The sequence below is a fragment of the Eptesicus fuscus genome, chromosome 21 (assembly GCF_027574615.1).
Source record: "Eptesicus fuscus isolate TK198812 chromosome 21, DD_ASM_mEF_20220401, whole genome shotgun sequence".
In the NCBI taxonomy this organism is placed as follows: domain Eukaryota; kingdom Metazoa; phylum Chordata; class Mammalia; order Chiroptera; family Vespertilionidae; genus Eptesicus; species Eptesicus fuscus.
In genome coordinates this window covers 36,638,224-36,663,062 of record NC_072493.1, presented here as the reverse complement: position 1 = coordinate 36,663,062, position 24,839 = coordinate 36,638,224, and the positions used below count along the sequence as shown (strand labels likewise).

Below are 24,839 nucleotides of genomic sequence, written 5' to 3'. Positions count from 1 at the left end.
CAGCTATGATATCCCTCTTTATTTTAAACTGCCACATTTGGGTGTGGGACCACTTAGTTCCTCCATTCTGCCCCAAGTCTCTGCCCCTCCTATCTGCCCCACAGTCTCTGTGTGCTTTTTCTTTAATTCCCTAGTTTTAGGACTTCTATTCAGCTAGATTTCAGATGGCTCTGAATGATGGTTGTTCTGTATTTTAGTTATAATTTTGGTGTGGTTGTAGGAGGCGGCATGTCCCTCATTTACCTATGCCACCATCTTGACTGGAACCTCTGAGAACAAAGTTTTTGTGTGTTTTGTTCACCACTGTTTTCTTACCCAGTGCCTAGCACACAATAGACACTCAACAAGTGCTGAATGAATTATTGAATGTACTCCTGACTAATACTCCAAGAAATAGAACATAATATAACTTTTGGAACATGGTAGAAGGTTTGAAAAGAAATACTTATTGGTTCACTCCCAATTTTTTATTTCAAAAATTTTCACTCTTACAGAAAAGTTAATACGAGCACTCATATCCCCTTCACCTAGATTCATCGGTGTTAACATTTTGCCTCTCTTTATCTCTCTCTCCCACTTGAAAGTAGGTTGCAGGCATCACACTACCTCAGACCTAAATAATTCCTATGAATCTCCTAGAGAGAATCACAATACTCCAAAATTTTAACATTATCAACATTATATTACCCAACATTGTAGTCCACATTCGAATTTTTCTAATTATATCAATAATAGCTTTGTTCTTTAAAAATATTTCTTTTTTTCAATCTAGGATCCAATGCAATCAAGGACTGTGCATTGCATTTAGATGTGAATGTCATAACTCCTTCTGCCCTTTGATCTGGAGGAGTTCCACAGTTTTTGCTTTGTTTTATTCTTATACTAGTAGCCCTGTGCATGAATCCATGTGCCAGTAGCTCTCTGCGGGGCCTGGCCACTCTGCGCCTGCTGCCCAGAGGCCCATCCACAGCCCAGTGGCCCATCTACGGCCCAGTGGGGAACACTTGCCTCATTGCTGCAGTGACAAAGCAAGCATTCCGCCAGGCCGCTCATGCTGCCCACTCTCAGCAGCTGCCCCCCTCCGGGACTGGGGGGACTCCAGCAGGGCTGAGATGACTGGGTGCCGCCATCTTGTGGCTATGGGCACTGCCACCTTTGTGACAGAGTGACAGTTAATTTGCATATTACCCTTTTATTAGATAGGATGACATTGACATTTTAAAAGAGTCCAAGCTAGTTGTTCTGTAGAATATAGTTTGTAGAATATGCTTGGATTTATCTGATTCTTTTTTCATGATTTAAATTCATCTTAAACATTTTTTACAATATTTAGATGCTATTGTGTCCTCAGTGCACCATGTTCATGAGAACATGATGTGAGTTTGTTTCCTTTTTGAACTGGATTAAGGTGGAGCCTGCCAGATTTCTCCATTGTAAAGTTTCCTTCATTCCTTCTAAGTCACCGGTGGGATGATACTGGAGACTATGAGACTATCCAGTTTCTCAAAAAGATTTCAGCTAAAAGTTTTAGCATCCAGTGATGATCCTTATCTGAATCAATGATTTCATTGGTGGTTACAAAATATCTATAATATTTATTTTTTTAAAATCCTCACCCAAAGATATTTTCCCACTGATTTTTAGAGAGAGTGGAAGAGACAGGGAAAGACAGAGAGAAATATCGATGTGAGAGAAACACATTGATTGGCTGCCTCCTGCATGAGCCCCAACCAGGGCCTGGGCCGGGAAGGAGCCTACAACCGAGGTACATGTCCTTGACCGGAATCGAACCTGGGACCTCTCAGTCCGAAGGCCAACGCTCTATCCACTGAGCCAAACCGGTTTCGGCTCCAGGGTGATCTTTCTGATTAGAGCAGTTTCCTGATGGCTGTCGTCCCATCATCGTGACAAATTCCTGGTTGTGCTGCCTTCCTGATCATGGCAGTGGGAGCCAATTCCTAATTAAGCAGTCAAAATCCTGATCATAGAATCGACTGAAAAATAGTATTGACTAAGTGTTTTGTCACCAAAAATGATTTATTCAGGAGTGGAAAAAGGGTTGCAACCCAGTGCACACACACAAGCCACATGCACACACTGTCCTGTGTGCCAAGATGGAGGGGTATTTATAGAAGGGAAGAGGAAGTTAAGGGAGTGGGAGTCAGAACCACAGAGCTTTATTATAAACATAGACTTCGTCATGTAGGGTTCTCCCATGTAGACTTCTCATGGTTGCATAGAGCGTGAGAACTTCCATAAGCCCCAGCTCCTCCCACGGACCCTCTCGACTGAGTATATTTTCTTTTAATTGATTTTTATTGATTTCACAGAGGGAGGGAAAACGGGAGAGAGAGATAGAAACATCAATGATGAGAAAGAATCATTGATCAGCTGCCTCCTGCATGCCCCCTACTGGGGATGGAGCCCACAACTCAGACATGTGCCCTGATTGGGAATCAAACCCCTCAACCACTGAGCTACACTAGCTGGGCCTGAGTATATTTTCTTAAAGTTCCAATTACTAGAAAGGAAGTGGGCCATTGAAAATCCCAGGTTTATGGTCTGGCTCTGAAGTAGTACCTGAATGGTCCACACAGAGTCTATTTGTTCAACCTTTCTGACACTTCTATAAGTCACATAACACCGTGTAATAAATGCCTTTCTGCAAAAATGAGCTAGAATGGGTCCTGGTCTCTGTAATGAACTGTGTAAATTTATCATGGTTAATGTAACAAATTACCACAAACTGTTGCTAAAACAGCAGAAATTTATTCTCTCAGTCTGGAGACCAGAAGTCTGCAACCCACTGTATCAGGGGGTTAAAATCAAGGTCTCAGCAGGACCATGCTTGCTCTGGAGGCTCTGGGGGAACCTGTTCCTTGTCACTTCCATATTCTGGTGGCTCTTGGAACTCCTTGGCTTATGGCCGCATCACTCCAGTCTTTGCTCCTCCTCTTCTTTGTAAGTGAGCTCCCTCTATCTCTCTTTTATACTTAGGACACTGGAAATAGTATTTAGGGCCCACCCTGATAATCCAGGATAATCTCACACCAAAATCCTTAATGTAATCACGTTAAAAAGACCTCTTTTTTTGTGTGTGCAAATAAGGTCACATTTACATGTTCTGTGGATGAGGTCGTGGCTATCTTTTGGAGAGCAGTTTACAGCCCGCCACAGGAATAAGCACAAAACCTTTCTTAGAGCTCCTAACTCCATAGTTGACTCTGGTTATCAGACACCAGAGTTTGGGGCTGCGAGAGCAGTAGGAAATTCAGACGAGAGAGCCCATCATGGAGGGAGCCCCGGAGGGGAAGACCAAAGTCAATGTCCTGAAAGGAAAAAGAAAGCTCTCAGCACAGGATTCTATAGCCACTGAACATGTCCCAGCATACTGAAGGCAGTGAGCTGGCTGCTCTCATTCCTGCCATTCAGCAAGAAAGGAGAAAGGTGACGAGGAGGGCATGGCCCTGCCTTTTAAAGGAGCAGCTCATTAGGGGCTCAGATCACTTCCACGCGTATGTGTCGCCAGAGCTTCGGGCCACAGGTGCAGGGATGGTTGAAGAGTGTTGTTTTAGTGGAACACTCTTGAATCCATTTACAAGTCAGGGGTTCTCCAAGGAAAGGAGGAAGAGGAGAATAAACAGACAGACAACTGGCTGGAGTCTCTGCCACTGCAGCTTTGTGGACGGTCGTATGATTGTGTGATGGCTGGAGCTGTGGCGTCCATATTTTGGTCACGAGGGGAGACAGTACTAATACACTGAGGATGGAGCATCAGCCAGAGATAAAGAGCCTGGATCCACTATGACATCCTGTCCTCTAAGGCAGCACTGTTCAAATCTAAATATTATGTGAGCCACAGTGTCATTTAACATTTTCCAGGAGCCACATTTAATAGAAGTAAGTCAAAAGAAATGTGTGAAATTATTTTACATATACTTTATTTGACCCAATATATCCAAAATATTACTGTTTCCACATGTAATCAACATGAAACTTCTTAATGAGATTTTACAGTGGATAAAAATTCTGTACATCCATCCACCTATTTCCTAGCTTTGTCCATTGAGAGGGGGCAGAAGCAACAATATTCCTGTAGCAATCAGCCCACCTAGCACCCAGATTGCGATTTTTTAATACTGTCTCCACGAAGAGGAGCCAGAGGTCCTTGAAGAAAAGGCTGGTTACAGAGCTGAGGCAGGGGAAGTACAAGGGGAGCCTGGAACGTCTTATTCCAGAAAGCAAGGAGGTGCTCAGAGGATGAGGGGACCCATGGAAAGGGCTTAGGAGCCATCTTGAAAGGGTTCCCATTGGATCGAGGGCAGTTCCAGCATCAATTGAAATTATAGCAAATAATTACAATGCACTGAATGAAATAAGAATTGAGTAGTCCATGCCATTATCAATCAATTGGCAAATACATGCATGACGGAGGGGAGCAAAGCTCTTCCTAAGAGTAGAATGCCAGTGAATAATGTGAAAAGAAGGGTGAAGTTATTTGAAAACTGATATAACATTAACATTCAGGCTGTGGGCTCTGACCACCCGAATGTCCCGCTCTGTCTGAGACCCTTTGGACACCATCAGTGGATGCTAAACTGAATGGGTTGAAGTTTGAGAAGTAACAGGTATTTGCATAGTCTCAATGTCCCTCCATATATTTAGTATAAAGAGAAAAAATAGTAATTCTACCATGGAGAAGCTTGGCAGGCACCATCTAAACATTTTTTAAAAATAAAATCTATTCCCATTGCAGGGTCTATTTTATACGTAGAGCACAGCTCAACCTTCACTAGCTACATTTCAAGTGCTGAGCTACATGTGGCGTGTGGAGCATGTTAAACAACATAGCTCTACATGGACCCTGCTGTCTAGACTTACCATCACGTGCAATGATAAATGTTGTTATTAAGGCACGTTTATTTCATGTGATTTACATACAACAGAATACATCTCAGTGATCCACACACACACCCATCACACACGTACTGTGGTGGGTGAATAGTGGCCCCAACGCCCAGCCGAATCCCTGGAACTGTGAATCCCGTATGTGACCTGGCAAAAGGACCTCGCAGAGGTGACTGAGCTTTATAGATGTCAAAAGAGAGAGGTTGTCCTGGATTGTCCATGAGCCCCGTCTAAACACCGAGTCCTTAAAAGCAGAGCACTTTCTCCAGCTGGAGGCAGAAGGGAAACGTGGCAGAAGGAGCAGGCAGAGGGATGCCAGGCGCGAGAAGCACGTGACCCGTGGCTGCAGGCTCTGAGATGGAGGTCCATGTGCCAGGACCTGCGAGAGGCTGGCAGGAGCTGCGGCCGGACGCTCTCTGCAGCGGGAACGGGAACCTCAGGGCCACCACTGTAGGGAGGGGGAGAACTCTGCCAACAGCCTGACTGAGCTTGGAGGGGGCCCTCCCTGCCAAGGCCTTCCTAGGAGAACCCCACCAGCCACACGTGGGCTTCAGCCTGCGAGACCCCTGGCGGGGAAAGAGGCTGAGCCACCCAGCTCTCCTCTATGGAACTGGGAGACACTGACCTTGCTGGTGGGCAGATGCTAAGTCTGGGATGCCTTGTGATGGCGGCGAGAGAAAACTAATCCGCACTATCATACACGCAGTCCCCCAGCACAGGAAACATCTTTTTCTTACAATTTATTTGAACAACTCTTACAAAAAGTAGAAAAATAAATATTTTGTCGGGCCTGAGTTTGACAATTCACACACATAAATACATAAATACTGGTTGCGTGGCAATAACTTAAGGAAAGTGGGGGATGCATAAATAAAAGCCAAGATGCCGGGACAGGTGGCGGGTGGGCCTCAGGGTCACACACACAGGTCTCCATCAGCGACACATTTCAGGTCAAGGGCGAGGAGGCGGAAGAGGTTGGATGTGACAGAGGCTTCAAGGCAGTCACGGGATTCCTGTGGAGAGGAAAGGACAGGTCAGTGGCTGCTCATCATCTGGGCCCCAAGTTGTCCCCAGACACTGGTCCCTCCCCAGGCGCTCACCTTCTTCTCAGCCTCCTGGAGGCGGTGCAGCCATTGGTGGAGGTGGCCCCGGGGCCTGGGGCCTGCTGTGGACTCAGCTGGGACCTGTGGGCACAGGAGGATGGTGAGTGACCAGGGTCTCAGGCACAGGGGGACATATGGGTGGTCAGAGCCCACAGACATGGCCTGGGGGCCCAGAGCACTCACACAGGCCTGAAGCGTGGAGTGGATGTGGCGCAGCGTGCGAAGGGGCTGGTCCAGGATGGCCCCCAGGGTCGAGTTCGCCACGGTGCCCAGGACCTTCAGTGTCAGGGCCAGCTCAGCCTCCAAGGCCACAGGGCGCTCCCGCACCTGAGCAGGGCAGACAGACAGGTGAGGGCTGCATGTGAGGGAGAACAGGTGAGGAGGGCTGAGGGAGGACCCGGGGAAGGGCAGGAGAGAGCAGAGAGGGAAGGTCAATGTGAGCAGGTGAGGAGAAGAGGTCAGGGGACTGCTGGGGAGGCGAAGACACAGGGAAAAGGGAGAAGGAGAAGGTGAAGAGGCCACCGAAGAAGCCAGAGGAGCGGGGCCAGGGGAGGGCAGGGCTGGGCCCGAGTCTCCCAACTCACCTGCAGCTGCCTCAGGTCCCGGGTCCTGGGGAAAGGGCGGGAGCTGCAGCTCCAGTTCCTCAGCAGGAGGGACTCTTCCTGGAGAGCAAGGGCAGAGGTCAGCCCACAGCTGGAGGGCTGGAGGGTGACCCCTGCAGTGGGTGGAGGATGGCTAGCACCAGGAGCAGGGGGCTAAGGTCCCAAAGGATGCTAGAGGCATCTCCAGTGCAGAAGAGCAAGAGTCAGCCCACAGCAGCAAGGGCAGGGGGTGGGCCACTGTGCGAAGGGTGGAGGTTAGCCCGGGGAAGGAAGGGTACAGGCCCACCTTGAGCCAAATGGGCCTGTGACCCACAGAGGGAAGGGTGGAGGCTCGCCCACAGCGGGGAGTGGGGGAGCCAAATTGGGGGGGAGACTCACCAAGGCGTCCCTGGCCCTCCTGAAGGCCTTCATCTCTTGTGGGGACAGAGACTTGAACTGGGCCACGTAGCAGCCCCTTGCGCCCAGGAGGGTCCCCAGGGGCGTGGGGACGGGAACTGCTCCTGTGCTGGTCAGCACCGTGGTCATCAGCATCAGCACCAGCGGGCCACACCCAGCCACGGCTGTGTTAGGGAAGGAAGGATGGGCAGATGAAGGGACAGAGTGTCAGGGCGGAGGGTAGGGGTGTGGGGAGTGAGGGTCATGGGCAATGACATGGAGGCTCACCCAGCTTCATCCTGGTCTCTGGTGTCTGGTCTCTGGTCTCTGCCCCAGGTGGGGATCCAAGTGTCCTCTCAGAGCCTGTCACCTGGGTCTCACTCAGCCTTGTTTGGTGTCTCTGGCCTCGGTCTCCTCTTCCAGGTCTCAGCCGGCTGCTCGGTCTGTGTCCCTGAACTTCCAGCTCGGCTGCGATGCAATTCCTCCCTGAGCTCCATGGTGCAGCTTTTGACCTGCACAGGCGGGCAATCCCAGCTGATGTAGGAAAAGTGAAAACACACCTGCCACTAGGGGAGGCCCCAGGCTGGGGAAGCCCATGCAGGGCGGGGCCTTGAGCCAGGTGAGCAGCTGGAGCGAAACAGAAAGTGACACACACTCAGGTTCACCTACAGGAGGTGAGGTCCCAACCGGATCTCAGCATCAGGGCAGCCTCAGCCCCACAAAGAGGGGTTGCCTTTCCGCAGGACACCCCCTGCAGGGAGAGGAGGAAGGCACCTCCAGGGCTGTTGCCACCAAGAACCTGGAACTTCCAAGAAGGAGGCTGTCAGGGGAGGGGAGAAGATGAAGGGAGCAGGCTGCTTCGGGGGGTGGGGAAGGGGCGGAGGAGAGAGTCAGCAGGACAAAGCAGCCCAGAATTAAGAGAGGAGACCAGCTCTTCCCTCCCTCCCCAACCAGGTACCGAGAAAGAAGGGGAGGAAGGGAGCCGACAAACATCTTTAATTGTCCAGGTCGGAGGCACCCAGGGATAGGAGTCTCTGCTGGGGAACCGGGGTGTAGCCCAGGGCTTCAGGGGATCCTGCTCAGTTGTGCCAAATGCCTCCATTCACTCACCAAGTATTACTCAGCCCCCACCATGTTTCGGGCAGTGCTCAAGGTGCCGGGAACAGAGCAATGAAAAAAAACATACCCATCAAACAAAACTTGTTGGAGCTTTTTAAAAAACAAACAAAAAACAAACAAACAAACAAACAACTTTACTGTATTGATCTTTAGAGAGGAAGAGGAAAGAGATGGGGGAGGCATTAATGTGAGAGTGAAACATGTATGTGAAAGGGAAACATTGATCGGTGGCCTCCCACACCTGTCCTGACTGGGAACAGAACCCCAAACCTGGGCATGTCCTCTGACCAGGAATTGAACCGGCGACCTTTCACAGGGGAGCACGCTCCAACCCCTGAGTCACACCACCCAGGGCTCATGGGCCGTTTTCCTAGAGGTAAGTGGGGGTGGGGGTAAGCACTCAGTGTATTTTACATCAGGCAACAGAAAATGAAAGCACAAAGGTGAGGTGACAGCAGAGTGTAGGAGGGGGCTGCACTGAATGAGGCCAGAAAAATCACATTTGAGCAAAAACTTAAAGTGAGGAGTGAGGGAGTGAGCCATGTGAAGATCTGAAAGGAAAAAAAGACACCTTCCCCCCACCCCCAGATCTAGGGAGTACTTTATGCCTCACCCGATCACAGAGGCTTTGCCACAATGTAGTATTGAAGCCATGATAACATCTGGGGCACATGTAGTTTGCCTACATTTTAAATATGAGTAACATTGGTAAAGTGAGCAAGAAGCTTAGTGTTGTGATGTGTTTTAAAAATAAAGTTTCCCTCCCTAGCTGGTTTTGCACAGTGGATAGAGTGTCAGCCTGTGGACTGAAAGGTCCCAGGTTCGATTCCAGTCAAGGGCACATGCCTGGGATCATGCAGGAGGCAGTCGATCAATGATTCTCTCTCATCATTGATGTTTCTCTCTCTCTCTACCTCTCCCTTCCTTTCTGAAATCAATTAAAAAATGTTTATTAAAAAAAATAAGTAAAATAAAAATAAAGTCTCCTGCTTGGGCAGTGTGGCTCAATGATTGAGCATCAACCTATGAACCAGGACGTCAGGGTTGGATCCCTGGTCAGGCACATGCCCAGATTGTGTGCTTGCTCCCCAGTAGGGGCCATGCAGGAGGCAGTTGGTCAATGATTCTCTCACCATTGATGTTTCTAGCTCTCTCCCGCTACTTTCCTCTCTTGCTCAAATCAATAAAAAAAAAAGTTTTTAATTATATCTATTTTTTAAATATTATTTTATTGATTTCAGAGAGGAAAGGAGAGAGAGAGAGATAAAAACATCAATGATGAGAGGAAATCATTGATTAGCTGCCTCCTGCATTGACCCCCCTCCCTCCTAGGGATGGAGCTCACAACCCCGAGAATGTGCCCTTTACAAAAATCAATCCAGGACCCCCCATTTCACAGGCTGACAATCTATCCACTGAGCAAAACCGGCTAGGGCTAAAGATCTAAAGATATATATATATATATATAAAAGAGCATGCACCGTGGAGCTCAAGGGTCTGGGATTCAAACCTGGCTCTGCCCTCACTGGCTGTGTGACCTTGACAAATAGCCCTGCAGTTGGCAGCAAAGACCTCTAGCCCACAGGCTGGGACAAATAAAGAAGTGCACTCGATTGTGTGTGGAGGTGTTTGTGGTTATTTAACAGAGATCATTAAGTGAGACCACCCTAAGCCTCCACTGGAAGCTTTATAGATGCTACTTCAATGTACACGACTCATCCGGAAAGGAAGGATGATGATGCCATTGTGTAGATGAGGAAACTGAGGCCACAGAGAAGTAATTTGCCCAGTCACACCATGATTAAGTGGCAGGGTCAGAGTTGAACTCAAGTCATCTGATGGCCCTGGCTAGGCGTTTTTATTTTTTTTATTTATTTATTTTTTTTAAAAAAATAAATTTTATTGATTTTTTACAGAGAGGAAGAGAGAGGGATAGAGAGTTAGAAACATCGATCAACTGCCTCTTGCACACCCCCCACTGGGAACGTGCCCGCAACCAAGGTACATGCCCCTGACCGGAATCGAACCCGGGACCCTTGAGTCCGCAGGCCGACGCTCTATCCACTGAGCCAAACCGGTTTCGGCTGGCTAGGCGTTTTTAACCGAAAAGTGCCGCTCAGAGTGATCACAGGGGAACGCCCAGTGTAGATGCAAGAATATTTAATAATGGAAGACAGAGGAGCCCATTACTCAGGGATTTCACAAATACAAAAGACGCACGGGTAACAGAATCCAACATACTGCAGTAACCAAAGGACTCCAGGCCCTTTCCCTGCCAAATCCCTCAGGGATGGGCCTCTCCAGGGCCTCTCCAGTGGAGAGATGCAGCGTCACAGATTCATGGAATCTCATAGGAGACGCTGAGGGCTCAAACCAGGGCGTGGGAACGGCCATGGAGATTCGTTCTGGGCTTCTGGTGCCCAGAGAAGTAGAGCCTCGTCCATGGTGCGTGGTCAGCGCCCCCCGTGGACTCAGGACTCAGGTCTCTCAAGTCTCTTCCTGCCACACAGACCCTGGAGGACCTCAGGGCACCGCCCTCCGCAGGACCGTCCCCGCTGCCAGGGGACGCGCTGTCCGCTCCGGAGATGTCCCCGCGCTCCCTGGCGCACTCAGCGCAGGCCATCGAGGTGAGGCCGGCGGGCGGCCGCAGAGTCTCCTGAGCTCCAGCGCCCACGGGCTGCAGACCTGCCTGGACCAAAGGGCAGCACGGAGCCCCGACCTAAGCCGCCGCCTGCAGGGCCGCGGTCCCGCCTCGCAGCCGGGCTCAGAGGCAAGGCCCCGAGCGCGCCGCCAGCTTCAGGTCCCACGTGAGCAGGCGCACGAGGTTGAAGATGATGGTGGCTTCATGGCACCCAGGCGAGTCCTGGAACCCGGGAAGGAAGCGAAGCGGGGCTGAGGCAGCGATTTCCTCGTCAAGGGCTCCTGGGTCCTGGCCGCTCCACGCCCCCCCCCCCCGCCCCCCCTCCACCCCACCCCGCCCGGCCCTGCCGTCTACCCGCTCCGCGCCCGCCACTCACAGCTCTCCGCCTGTGGGGGCGCCTCCTGGGTGCCCGCAGGGCCTTCCTCGAGGAGCCGGGCCGCGCCAGCTCGAGCTGGAGGAGGCACAGGAGGTAAACGGAGGAGGCGATGGGACCCATCTCCCACCACCCAGCCCACGAGCCTCCCAGCCCAGCCCCGCGGACACCAGCGGGACGCGAATCGTGTCTGGACGGGGTGGGGCTCCGCGAGAGACGGAGAAGCGGGGACCCAGCTGTGGGGCGGGAGAGCGCAGAGCAGGCCGGCGGGGGTGGAGGGCCGGGCGCCGGGGACACTCACGCAGGCCACCACGTCCCTCGTCGCGGACGCCAGCAGCTCCAGGGTTGGGGCGACGCCGGGAAACAGCTCGGGGCTGGGCAGGCTGCTCAGCACGGCCTGGGCGTCCGAGAGGCCCCGGGCCACCAGGCGGAGCCCTGCGCACGACTGCGGGGACCCGGCGCATTAGCGACGGCGCGACCGCGGCCCTGCCCTCCCGCCCCCAGGCCGCCCCGCGGGCCTCACCCAGGGCAGCGGGGGACCCCTCCGTGGGCGGAAGGAGCAGTTCCGCGGCCTCCAGCTCAGCGTCTCTTCCTCCTGGCGGGACAATGGTGGGGCTGAGGCTGCGCCCCTCGCCTGCGCCCTGAGGCGCGGGGAGCTCGGGGATTCCTGCCCGGAACCGACTGTGTGGTCCAGGATGGTCGTGCGTGTTGTGCACGGAACCACGGAGCTCGCCGGGGACGGGAAAGGGGAATGAAACGCACCCCTTGCGGAGCGCCGCACCCCGACGTGAGCCGGGTCCGCCTGGGGGCGCCCTTTTGTGAATGGCAGGAAGGTGCTTTCTGCGCTTAGGGTGCCTCTGGTCAGAATTCAGACCCTGAGATCCCAGATGCGCCTGCGTGACGCCAGGATGCCGGGCCCCTCGGGATGGGGACCAGGACCCCGACCCCGGCAGGACCGGCGTCCCCTGGACTGGGGTCTGGGCAGCACTCACGTAGTGGTCCCTCAGCGCCCTGACCGCCTCCAGCGCCCTGGGGTCCAACCAGCGGTAGTGAGAGAGGGAGCAGCGCCTGGGTCCAGTCACAGCGGGGTCCGCCACCACGTTCACTGTCACCAAGACCCACAGCCCCACGGACACGGCGGCTGCACCACTGGGCCTCATCTTTGCTCCTGCACAAGCCAGGGACGTCGGGAGTCCGAGGGGAAGGCCCGGCCCGGCCCCTGCCTCCTGTTACACTGGCAGGGGGACGGATGGCAGGGGGCTGGCTGGGCGCACTGCAAGGGGAGAGAGTGAGGCTTCGGGCCCTGAGAGCCCTCCTACCCTCAGCCTCTCTCCCCTCACTGCTCACCTGCAACGTGGCCTCCGTGCTGGAGCTGGGCTTGCCTTCCACCGTCCCTGCCAGCTGACCAGAGTGTTGTCCACTGTGACAGCGGTGTCTGCCCCTCCATGGCCGCTTTTATGCGCCTGGCTGAGGGATGGTGAGCGGCTGGGCTTCCCCGTTCAGGGTAAGTTTTCGGAACATCAGCGCTGGACGCTGGCCCAGTGGGATGCTGGCTTAGGCCTGAGGACTTTGCCTGCCTGTCCCTGGGTGCCAGCAATGGCTCTGCCCTAACCAGCCTTATGCAACTGCTTGTTTCTTCTTTCTGGACATCTGTTTGTCTTTTCCGCCTGTGTTGGTTTTTCTTTTGCACTCTAGGAATGAACCCCAAATACACCGTTTCCTTATCTTCCAAGGTACCTTGGCAGAGGTGCGCGTACAAGGATCCGCCTGGAGTTGGTACGGGGGTTTCCAGCCTCTCTCTTTCATTACATTTCTGCCTGTCTCTTTCTGTTTTCTATCTTTCTTCGCCAGCATGATCACCCCCTTCTGTTCTCATTGGTATTTCCTCATCTAGGTTTTTGACAAATTCTCTCTGGTGTCCATAGTCTGTTATTAAATTGTATTTCTTCCTTTGCCAATTAATTTCTTAACCACAGGGACACAGCGTTAGGTGGTTCCATCCTGTGCGGGCATCATAGAGTGCCTCACACACACTGAGATGGTGCCTCCTGTGCTACACTCCTAGGCCACACACCTGTATAGCATATTTCTGTACGGAATATTGTAGCAATTGTAACACAATGGTTTTTTTATGTTTTCTAAACCTAGGAAAGGTACAGTAAGAATATGGTACAAAAAGATAAAATTGGCTCACCTGTATAGGGGACTTACCATGAATGGAACTTGCTGGACTGGAAGTTGCCCTGCGGGGGTCAGTGAGTGAGTGGTGAGCGAATGAAGGCCTGGGACATTGCTGTCCGCTACTGTAGACTTCACACATACTGCACACTCAGGCTACACTGAATTCATTTTTCCTCAGTACTAAATTAACCTTAGTTTGCTGTAACTTTTACTTTATAAACTTTTTAATTGTATTGATTTTCTACAGAGAGGAAGGGAGAGGGATAGAGAGTTAGAAACATCGATGAGAGAGAAACATCGATCAGCTGCCTCTTGCACACCCCCTCCTGGGGATGTGCCCGCAACCAAGGTACATGCCCTTGACCGGAATCGAACCTGGGACCCTTGAGTCCGCAGGCCGATGCTCTATCCACTGAGCCAGACCGGTTTTGGCTACTTTATAAACTTTTTAAAAGAACTTTAACTTTTCTAGTCTTTTTAACAACACTTAGCTTAAAACACACATTTTACAGCTGTACAAAAATATGTTCTTTTTCATATCCTTATTCTGTAAGTTTTTTTCTGTTTATTTGTTTTCTTTGCTTTTTAAATTTTCTTGTTAAAAACTAAGACAGAAACACACACATTACCCTAGATCTACATTAGAGGTGGGGAGCCTTTTTTCTGCCAACAGCCATTTGGATATTTATAACATCAGTCGTGGGCCATACAAAATGATCAACTTAAAAATTGCCTGCTCTATTTGGTCTAACATTTAATGAACTCACTCCTAAGGCCTTGGCAGGGCCAGACCCAGTGATTTCGGGGGCCTTCTTCCGCCCCTGAGCGCGATGTTCCCCACCCCTCGTCTACAGTCAGGGTCATCAATATCACTTTCTTCCCCCTCCACACCTCATCCCACTGGAAGGTCTTCCGGGTCAGTAACACACATGGGGCTGATAGCAATGACTTCTTCTGGAATATCCTCCTGAAGGACCTGCCTGAGGCTCTTCTTGAGGAGGTGCCAGTCATTTCAAAAATATGCCCATGATGCCTTGCTTGGTTTGTTTCTTTTTTTTTTTTTATCATAGATTTGCTTGTAAGCAGATAATGCATCATGATCATTCCTCTCTATGAAAACAATACGGAGTTCGGGTCCATGTTTTTAAACCTGCTAAGGAGCTTGTTAAAGTCTTCACTGTGAATTTTGGGATTCATCTTCATTTTCTTCTCCTGCAGTTCCCTTTTCTTCAGCCATGAGTTCCTGTTTCAGTTCCAACAAGTCCTCATTTATCAGTTCCTAGGAACCACCCCAATATCACTCTCAATGTCAACCTCCCTCAACCCAGGTTAAGGTTATTTGCCATCTTAATTGCAGCCTTGTGGATTTTTGCAACCTCGTCATCCTTGGCAAATCCTTTGAAGTCATGGACTAACCTCTTGAGTGTCTTCTTCCAGATGCCAGCCATACACTCCTTGGTGATATCACCCCAAGTCCAAGCAAAGTTCTTGATACAGTCACAGATGTATCAGTGTCTTCCTTGGTTGCAGCAATAGCGTGGGCAAAGGTCCTTAAGAGCTACTGTAAGTCCTTGATCTGTTGTCTGGACCAAAGAGGTGACATTTGGAGGGAGAAACACTACTTGATATTGGGATAAAATCACCAATAAAAGGAGGATGTCTGGGAGCACTATCAAATAGTAAGCAAAGTCTTGAAAGGTCTGTTATTCTCCAAACATACTTTTCCATTTTGCCAGCATAGCAATTCAGGAGGGCACCTTGGAAGAGGAGCTGGGTCATTCATGACTTTTGTACTGCTGTGGTCAGTGTGTTTGTCCCATTGATATGTTGATGTCTTTTTTTAAAAATTTCTTTATTGATTAAGGTATCATATGCAAAATGTATCATGGGCCTAAATGTAAAGTGCAAAACTGTAAAACTAGAATATAGCAGAGGGAAAAATGAGGGCACCTTGGGGCTTGTGTGGTGATGACTTTAGATACACCGAAAGCATAATCCACGAAAGGAAGAAATTTATGAGTATGACTTCATTCAAATGTAAATATTCAGTTCTATGAAGGACACTGTTAAGAGAGTAAAAATATTGCTCCCTCCCTCTCCCCGGCCTTGATAACCATGGCTTTAACAAAATACCCAAGGTGACATCAATGCTCACCGAAAGGGGACTGGTTATTAAATGACCTGCAGAATGAGGGCCTTAATAGCCGTATATGTGGGATGTCTTCCATTGCCCCTCCAGGCCCAGCCTTCCCACCCTTTTACTGCTCTGGGCCCCAGGAGGCTGTCCTTTGACCTTCATCAGGTGCAGCCAATTGGGGGCCTAGCACTAGGACTGGGAAGAGGGGAAGGAGACCATTTATTCTTTGAGAGGTCAGGCTTCTTCCCTTCGGGGCCACCACAACTTGTCTGTTTCCTCGAGCTGTGCACAGGACTCTCTCCTCAGCTCAGGTAACCACTCCCTCCCCTCTCCCCTTCCTTCAGGCCTAGAGATGACAGACCCCCTCCCAGGAAGGCCCCAAGGCCTTGCACTACCCCCTGTCCTTTCCCTTCATTATCCAATCCCTTTGTAAATACTCCTGGTATTAAACCCACCTCAAGCCAAAACCGGTTTGGCTCAGTGGATAGAGCGTCGGCCTGCGGACTCAAGGGTCCCAGGTTCGATTCCGGTCAAGGCCAAGGCCATGTACCTTGGTTGCGGGCACATCCCCAGTAGGGGGTGTGCAAGAGGCAGCTGATCGATGTTTCTCTCTCATTGATGTTTCTAACTCTCTGTCCCTCTCCCTTCCTCTCTGTAAAAAATCAATAAAATATATATATATATTTTTAAAAAAATAAATAAAATAAACCCACCTCAAGTTATCCTAAATGGATCGGGCCATCGGTTTTCTGCTGGGGATCCTGCCTGATACAGCATAATAAAGATCTGGTGAATGCAAATGAGACACGAAAAGCAGGCAACCACACTGGACAGCCTGGTTCCATTTTGGCAGAAATTGCTCATAAAAGGGGGGTGGGGTGGGGTGGGGGAGTAATAGCTACTAATTGTTAAAAAGAATGACCTCCAAGAAGGTTTATTGAGGACTTCCTTTAATTCTCCAAGTTGTATCTTTTTGTACGGACTGAATCTTTGCAATGAATGAGCTGCTTTGGCACAAATAAATACATGTAAAATTTCTACACATTGGAAAAATTATTCCAGATGTGGGATGAAGGGAGAGAATTGCATGAAGTTATAGGTCGGTATTTTTTCTCCTTTATGCACTTCTGTATTTTTCAGGCTTTAGTCATAAGCCTGCATTGTTAATTTTGTCAGAAAAAGAAATAGTAGATTTTATTTTTAAACTAAAACAGGAGATTGATCCAGACAGATACACAGAGAGAGATTCATAGAGACCCTGGCCTGGTTATCTGTTGAAAGAGGAAAGAGAGAGATGGAGTAGACGAAGACGAGACAGAGTGGGAAAGAGACAAGACTAAACAGGAGGCACACAGAGAGGGAAGACAGAGAGATGGAATGCGGTGAAGACACCTATAGAGGAAAGCTGAGTCAGATATTTAGGAGCAAATACAGCAAAGGTAAGAAGCTCTGAAGCTGGGCAGTATGTGGGTGCACATGCTCCCCCTGACACTCACTGTAACCGGGAAAGTAGCCATTCAGGGTGCCTCAGCTCTCCTCTCCATAAAACAGGAGCAATCCCAGGACATCATCGGGAGAGTCCCTTTTTGGTAATTCAATGAGATGTCTGTATCAATTACTTAGAACAGCACCCACTACACAGTAAGCACTAATAAGGACTCGTTATTATATTAAACAGAGGAAAGGACAAGGAAGTTGATGAAAAGAGAGGCTACAGAGAGGGTGAAAGGAGAACTGGTGACAGAGAGTGGGGCCGGAGCCATTGCTGGCACCGGGGACAGGGAGGCAAAGTCCTCAGGCCTAAGCCAGCATCCCACTGGGCCAGCGTCCAGCGCTGATGTTCCGAAAACTTACCCTGAACGGGGAAGCCCAGCCGCTCACCATCCCTCAGCCAGGCGCATAAAAGCGGCCATGGAGGGGCAGACACCGCTGTCACAGTGGACAACACTCTGGTCAGCTGGCAGGGACGGTGGAAGGCAAGCCCAGCTCCAGCACGGAGGCCACATTGCAGGTGAGCAGTGAGGGGAGGAGGCTGAGGGTAGGAGGGCGCTCAGGGCCCGCAGCCTCTCTCTCCCGCTGCGGGTGCGCCCAGCCAGCCCCCTGCCATCCGTCCCCCTGCCAGTGTAACAGGAGGCAGGGGCCGGGCCCGGCCTTCCCCTCAGACTCCCCGACGTCCCTGGCTTGTGCAGGAGCAGAGATGAGGCCCAGTGGTGCAGCCGCCGTGTCCGTGGGGCTGTGGGTCTTGGTGACAGTGAACGTGGTGGCGGACCCCGCTGTGACTGGACCCAGGCGCTGCTCCCTCTCTCACTACCGCTGGTTGGACCCCAGGGCGCTGGAGGCGGTCAGGGCGCTGAGGGACCACTACGTGAGTGCTGCCCAGACCCCAGTCCAGGGGACGCCGGTCCTGCCGGGTCGGGATCCTGGTCCCCATCCCGAGGGGCCCGGCATCCTGGCGTCACGCAGGCGCATCTGGGATCTCAGGGTCTGAATTCTGACCAGAGGCACCCTAAGCGCAGAAAGCACCTTCCTGCCATTCACAAAAGGGCGCCCCCAGGCGGACCCGGCTCACGTCGGGGTGCGGCGCTCCGCAAGGGGTGCGTTTCATTCCCCTTTCCCGTCCCCGGCGAGCTCCGTGGTTCCGTGCACAACACGCACGACCATCCTGGACCACACAGTCGGTTCCGGGCAGGAATCCCCGAGCTCCCCGCGCCTCAGGGCACAGGCGAGGGGCGCAGCCTCAGCCCCACCATTGTCCCGCCAGGAGGAAGAGACGCTGAGCTGGAGGCCGCGGAACTGCTCCTTCCGCCCACGGAGGGGTCCCCCGCTGCCCTGGGTGAGGCCCGCGGGGCGGCGTGGGGGCGGGAGGGCAGGGCCGCGGTCGCGCCGTCGCTAATGCGCCGGGTCCCCGCAGTCGTGCGCAGGGCTCCGCCTGGTGGCCCGGGGCCTCTCGGACGCCCAGGCCGTGCTGAGCAGACTGCCCAGCCCCGAGCTGTTTCCCGGCGTCGCCCCAACCCTGGAGCTGCTGGCGTCCGCGACGAGGGACGTGGTGGCCTGCGTGAGTGTCCCCGGCGCCCGGCCCTCCAACCGCGCTGGCCTGCTCTGCGCTCTCCCGCCCCACAGCTGGGTCCCCGCTTCTCCGTCTCTCGCGGTGCCCCAACCCGTCCAGACACGATTCGCGTCCCGCTGGTGTGCGCGGGGCTGGGCTGGGAGGCTCGTGGGCTGGGGTGGTGGGAGATGGGTCCCTTCGCCTCCTCCGTTTACCTCCTGTGCCTCCTCCAGCTCGAGCTGGCGCGGCCCGGCTCCTCGAGGAAGGCCCTGCGGGCACCCAGGAGGCGCCCCCACAGGCGGAGAGCTGTGAGTGGCGGGCGCGGAGCGGGTAGACGGCAGGGCCGGGCAGGGCCGGGGGGGTGGAGGGGGGGGCGTGGAGCGGCCAGGACCCAGGAGCCCTTGACGAGGAAATCGCTGCCTCAGCCCCGCTTCGCTTCCTTCCCGGGTTCCAGGACTCGCCTGGGTGCCATGAAGCCACCATCATCTTCAACCTCGTGCGCCTGCTCACGTGGGACCTGAAGCTGGCGGCGCGCTCGGGGCCTTGCCTCTGAGCCCGGCTGCGAGGCGGGACCGCGGCCCTGCAGGCGGCGGCTTAGGTCGGGGCTCCGTGCTGCCCTTTGGTCCAGGCAGGTCTGCAGCCCGTGGGCGCTGGAGCTCAGGAGACTCTGCGGCCGCCCGCCGGCCTCACCTCGATGGCCTGCGCTGAGTGCGCCAGGGAGCGCGGGGACATCTCCGGAGCGAACAGCGCGTCCCCTGGCAGCGGGGATGGTCCTGCGGAGGGCGGTGCCCTGAGGTCCTCCAGGGTCTGTGTGGCAGGAAGAGACTTGAGACACCTGAATCCTGAGTCCACGGGGGGCGCTGACCACGCACCATGGACGAGGCTCTACTTCTCTGGGCACCAGAAGCCCAGAACGAGTCTCCATGGCCGTTCCCACGCCCTGGTTTGAGCCCTCAGCGTCTCCTATGAGATTCTATGAATCTGTGACGCTGCATCTCTCCACTGGAGAGGCCCATCCCTGAGGGATTTGGCAGGGCAAGGGCCTGAAGTCCTTAGGTTACTGCAGTATGTTGGATTCTGTTACCCGTGCGTCTTTTGTATTTGTGAAATCCCTGAGTAATGGGCTCCTCTGTCTCCCATTATTAAATATTCTTGCATCTACACTGGTTGTTCCCCTGTGATCACTCTGAGCGGCACTTTTCGGTTAAAAACGCCTAGCCAGGGCCATCAGGTGACTTGAGTTCAACTCTGACCCTGCCACTTAATCATGGTGTGACTGGGCAAATTACTTCTCTGTGGCCTCAGTTTCCTCATCTATACAATGGCATCATCATCCTTCCTTTCCGGATGAGTCGTGTACATTGAAGTAGCATCTATAAAGCTTCCAGTGGAGGCTTAGGGTGGTCTCACTTAATGGTCTCTGTTAAGTAACCACACACCCCTCCACACACAATCGAGTGCACTTCTTTATTTGTCCCAGCCTGTGTGCCTGAGGCCTTTGCTGCCAGCTGCAGGGCTGTTTGTCAAGGTCACACAGCCAGTGAGGGCAGAGCCAGGTTTGAATCCCAGACCCTTTAGCTCCATGGTGCATGCTCTTTAAGATATATATATTTAGATCTTTAGCCCTAGCCGGTTTTGCTCAGTGGATAGATTGTCAGCCTGTGAAATGGGGGGTCCTGGATTGATTTTTGTCAAGGGCACATTCTTGGGGTTGTGAGCTCCATCCCTAGGAGGCAGCTAATCAATGATTCTCTCTCAACGTTGATGTTGTTTTTTTTAAAATATATTTTATTGATTTTTTACAGAGAGGAAGAGAGAGGAATAGAGAGTTAGAAACATCGATGAGAGAGAAACATCGATCAGCTGCCTCTTGCACACCCCCTACTGGGGATGTGCCCGCAACCAAGGTACATGCCCTTGACCGGAATCGAACCTGGGACCCTTGAGTCCGAAGGCCGATGCTCTATCCACTGAGCCAAACCGGTTTCAGCTCAACATTGATGTTTTTATCTCCCTCTCTCTCCCTTCCTCTCTGAAATCAATGAAAATATATTTAAAAAATATATATAATTAAAAACATTTTTTTTTATTGATTTGAGCAAGAGAGGAAAGTAGAGGGAGAGAGCTAGAAACATCAATGATGAGAGAATCATTGACCAGCTGCCTCCTGCATGGCCCCTACTGGGGAGCAAGCACACAATCTGGGCATGTGCCTGACCAGGGATCCAACCCTGACGTCCTGGTTCATAGGTTGATGCTCAATCATTGAGCCACACTGCCCAAGCAGGAGACTATTTTTATTTTACTTATTTATTTTTTTAATAAACATTTTTTAATTGATTTCAGAAAGGAAGGGAGAGGGAGAGAGAGATAGAAACATCAATGATGAGAGAGAATCATTGATCGACTGCCTCCTGCATGATCCCTACTGAGGATCAAGCCCGGAACCCAGGCATGTGCCCTTGACTGGAATCGAACCTGGGACCTTTCGGTCCACAGGCTGACACTCTATCCACTGTGCAAAACCAGCTAGGGCGGGAAACTTTATTTTTAAAACACATCACAACACTAAGCTTCTTACTCACTTTACCAATGTTACTCATATTTAAAATGTAGGCAAACTACATGTGCCCCTGATGTTATCATGGCTTCAATACTACATTGTGGCAAAGCCTCCGTGATGGGGTGAGGCATAAAGTGCTCCCCAGATCCGGGGGTGGGGGGGGTGTCTTTTTTTCCTATCAGATCTTCACATGGCTCACTCCTCACTTTAAGTTTTTGCTCAAATGTGATTTTTCTGGCCTCATTCAGTGCAGCCCCCTCCTACACTCTGCTGTCACCTCACTTTTGTGCTTTCATTTTCTGTTACCTGATGTAATATACACTGAGTGCTTACCTGCCCCTCCCTCACTCCCTCTAGGAAAACAGCCCATGAGCCCTGGATGGTGTGACTCAGGGGTTGGAGCGTGCTCCCCTGTGAAAGGTCGCCGGTTCAATTCCAGGTCAGAGGACATGACCAGGTTTGGGGTTCTGTCCCATGTGCGGGAGGCCACCGATCAATGTTTCTCTTTCACATACATGTTTCACTCTCACATTAATGCCCCCCCCCCTCTCTTTCTCTCTTCCTTCTCTAAAGATCAATACAGTAAAGTTGTTTGTTTTTTATAAAAAAGCTCCAACAAGTTTTCTTTGATGGGTGTGTTTTTTTTCATTGCTCTGTTCCCGGCACCTTGAGCACTGCCCGAAACATGGTGGGGGCTGAGTAATACTTGGTGAGTGAATGGAGGCATTTGTCACAACTGGGCAGGATCCCCTGAAGCCCTGGGCTACCCCCCGGTTCCCCAGGAGAGACTCCTATCCCTGGGTGCCTCCGACCTGGACAATTAAAGATGTTTGTCAGCTCCCTTCCTCCCCTTCTTTCCCGGTACCTGGTCGGGGAGGGAGGGAAGAGCTGGTCTCCTCTCTTAATTCTGGGCTGCTTTGTCCTGCTGACTCTCTCCTCCACCCCTCCCTCCCCCGAGCAGCCTTCTCCCTTCATCTTCTCCCCTGCCCTGACAGCCTCCTTCTTGGAAGTTCCAGGTTCTTGGTGGCAACAGCCCTGGAGGTGCCTTCCTCCTCTCCCTGCAGGGGGTGTCCTGCGGAAAGGCAACCCCTCTTTGTGGGGCTGAGGCTGCCCTGATGCTGAGATCCGGTTGGGACCTCACCTCCTGTAGGAGAACCCGAGTGTGTGTCACTTTCTGTTTCGCTCCAGCTGCTCACCTGGCTCAAGGCCCCGCCCTGCATGGGCTTCCCCAGCCTGGGGCCTCCCCTAGTGGCAGGTGTGTTTTCACTTTTCCTACATCAGCTGGGATTGCCCGCCTGTGCAGGTCAAAAGCTGCACCATGGAGCTCAGGGAGGAATTGCATCGCAGCCGAGCTGGAAGTTCAGGGACACAGACCGAGCAGCCGGCTGAGACCTGGAAGAGGAGACCGAGGCCAGAGACACCAAACAAGGCTGAGTGAGACCCAGGTGACAGGCTCTGAGAGGACACTTGGATCCCCCCCCTGGGGCAGAGACCAGACACCAGAGACCAGAGACCAGGATGAAGCTGGGTGAGCCTCCATGTCATTGCCCATGACCCTCACTCCCCACACCCCTACCCTCCGCCCTGACACTCTGTCCCTTCATCTGCCCATCCTTCCTTCCCTAACACAGCCGTGGCTGGGTGTGGCCCGCTGGTGCTGATGCTGATGACCACGGTGCTGACCAGCACAGGAGCAGTTCCCGTCCCCACGCCCCTGGGGACCCTCCTGGGCGCAAGGGGCTGCTACGTGGCCCAGTTCAAGTCTCTGCCCCCACAAGAGATGGAGGCCTTCAGGAGGGCCAGGGACGCCTTGGTGAGTCTCCCCCCCAATCTCGGCTCCCCCCACTCCCCGCTGTAGGCGAGTCCTCCACCCTTCCCTCTGTGGGTCACAGGCCCATTTGGCTCAAGGTGGGCCTGTACCCTTCCTTCCCCGGGCTAACCTCCACCCTTCGCACAGTGGCCCACCCACTGCCCTTGCTGCTGTGGGCTGACTCTTGCTCTTCTGCACTGGAGATGCCTCTAGCATCCTTTGGGACCTTAGCCCCCTGCTCCTGGTGCTAGCCATCCTCCACCCACTGCAGGGGTCACCCTCCAGCCCTCCAGCTGTGGGCTGACCTCTGCCCTTGCTCTCCAGGAAGAGTCCCTCCTGCTGAGGAACTGGAGCTGCAGCTCCCGCCCTTTCCCCAGGACCCGGGACCTGAGGCAGCTGCAGGTGAGTTGGGAGACTCGGGCCCAGCCCTGCCCTCCCCTGGCCCCGCTCCTCTGGCTTCTTCGGTGGCCCCTTCACCTTCTCCTTCTCCCTTTTCCCTGTGTCTTCGCCTCCCCAGCAGTCCCCTGACCTCTTCTCCTCACCTGCTCACATTGACCTTCCCTCTCTGCTCTCTCCTGCCCTTCCCCGGGTCCTCCCTCAGCCCTCCTCTCCCGTTCTCCCTCACATGCAGCCCTCCCCTGTCTGTCTGCCCTGCTCAGGTGCCGGAGCGCCCTGTGGCCTTGGAGGCTGAGCTGGCCCTGACACTGAAGGTCCTGGGCACCGTGGCGAACTCGACCCTGGGGGCCATCCTGGACCAGCCCCTTCGCACGCTGCGCCACATCCACTCCACGCTTCAGGCCTGTGTGAGTGCTCTGGGCCCCCAGGCCATGTCTGTGGGCTCTGACCACCCATATGTCCCCCTGTGCCTGAGACCCTGGTCACTCACCATCCTCCTGTGCCCACAGGTCCCAGCTGAGTCCACAACAGGCCCCAGGCCCCGGGGCCACCTCCACCAATGGCTGCACCGCCTCCAGGAGGCTGAGAAGAAGGTGAGCGCCTGGGGAGGGACCAGTGTCTGGGGACAACTTGGGGCCCAGATGATGAGAAGCCACTGACCTGTCCTTTCCTCTCCACAGGAATCCCGTGGCTGCCTTGAAGCCTCTGTCACATCCAACCTCTTCCGCCTCCTCGCCCGTGACCTGAAATGTGTCGCTGATGGAGACCTGTGTGTGTGACCCTGAGGCCCACCCGCCACCTGTCCCGGCATCTTGGCTTTTATTTATGCATCCCCCACTTTCCTTAAGTTATTGCCACGCAACCAGTATTTATGTATTTATGTGTGTGAATTGTCAAACTCAGGCCCGACAACATATTTATTTTTCTACTTTTTGTAAGAGTTGTTCAAATAAATGGTAAGAAAAAGATGTTTCCTGTGCTGGGGGACTGCGTGTATGATAGTGCGGATTAGTTTTCTCTCGCCGCCATCACAAGGCATCCCAGACTTAGCATCTGCCCACCAGCAAGGTCAGTGTCTCCCAGTTCCATAGAGGAGAGCTGGGTGGCTCAGCCTCTTTCCCCGCCAGGGGTCTCGCAGGCTGAAGCCCACGTGTGGCTGGTGGGATTCTCCTAGGGAGGCCTTGGCAGGGAGGGCCCCCTCCAAGCTCAGTCAGGCTGTTGGCAGAGTTCTCCCCCCTCCCTACAGTGGTGGCCCTGAGGTACCCGTTCCCACTGCAGAGAGCGTCCGGCCGCAGCTCCTGCCCGCCTCTCGCAGGTCCTGGCACATGGACCTCCATCTCAGAGCCCGCAGCCACGGGTCACGTGCTTCTCGCGCCTGGCATCTCTCTGCCTGCTCCTTCCGCCACGTTTCCCTTCTGCCTCCAGCTGGAGAAAGTGCTCTGCTTTTAAGGACTCGGCGTTTAGACGGGGCTCACGGACAATCCAGGACAACCTCTCTCTTTTAACATCTATAAAGCTCATTCACCTCTGCGAGGTCCTTTTGCCAGGTCACGTAAGGGATTCACAGTTCCAGGGATTCGGCTGG

At 53.0% G+C, this 24,839-nt stretch overlaps 5 protein-coding genes across 5 annotated transcripts in view; 3 read left to right on the top strand and 2 right to left on the bottom strand.

Moving 5' to 3' along the window:
- The window catches only part of LRFN1 (leucine rich repeat and fibronectin type III domain containing 1), a 65,388-nt gene that overhangs the window by 35,183 nt on the left and 5,366 nt on the right, over positions 1-24,839 (top strand). The gene's annotated exons all lie outside the window — the stretch shown is intronic.
- On the bottom strand, positions 5,823-7,286 carry LOC103304876 (interferon lambda-3-like). The gene is made up of 6 exons (XM_054711121.1): positions 7,277-7,286; positions 6,992-7,173; positions 6,596-6,673; positions 6,195-6,338; positions 6,009-6,092; positions 5,823-5,921 (listed from the first exon to the last, which is right to left on the bottom strand). Exons 1-6 carry the CDS (start codon positions 7,284-7,286, stop codon positions 5,823-5,825), a joined length of 597 nt encoding a protein of 198 aa, XP_054567096.1.
- LOC129147708 (interferon lambda-4-like) lies at positions 10,872-12,281 on the bottom strand. The gene is made up of 5 exons (XM_054710897.1): positions 12,114-12,281; positions 11,645-11,716; positions 11,423-11,566; positions 11,125-11,199; positions 10,872-10,970 (listed from the first exon to the last, which is right to left on the bottom strand). Exons 1-5 carry the CDS (start codon positions 12,279-12,281, stop codon positions 10,872-10,874), a joined length of 558 nt encoding a protein of 185 aa, XP_054566872.1.
- LOC103284709 (interferon lambda-4) lies at positions 17,637-19,038 on the top strand. The gene is made up of 5 exons (XM_008140039.3): positions 17,637-17,804; positions 18,201-18,272; positions 18,351-18,494; positions 18,719-18,793; positions 18,940-19,038. The coding sequence occupies exons 1-5, from the start codon at positions 17,637-17,639 to the stop codon at positions 19,036-19,038; spliced, it is 558 nt and encodes a 185-aa protein (XP_008138261.2).
- LOC129147779 (interferon lambda-3-like) lies at positions 22,567-24,033 on the top strand. Its single transcript, XM_054711120.1, has 6 exons — positions 22,567-22,576; positions 22,680-22,861; positions 23,183-23,260; positions 23,518-23,661; positions 23,764-23,847; positions 23,935-24,033. The coding sequence occupies exons 1-6, from the start codon at positions 22,567-22,569 to the stop codon at positions 24,031-24,033; spliced, it is 597 nt and encodes a 198-aa protein (XP_054567095.1).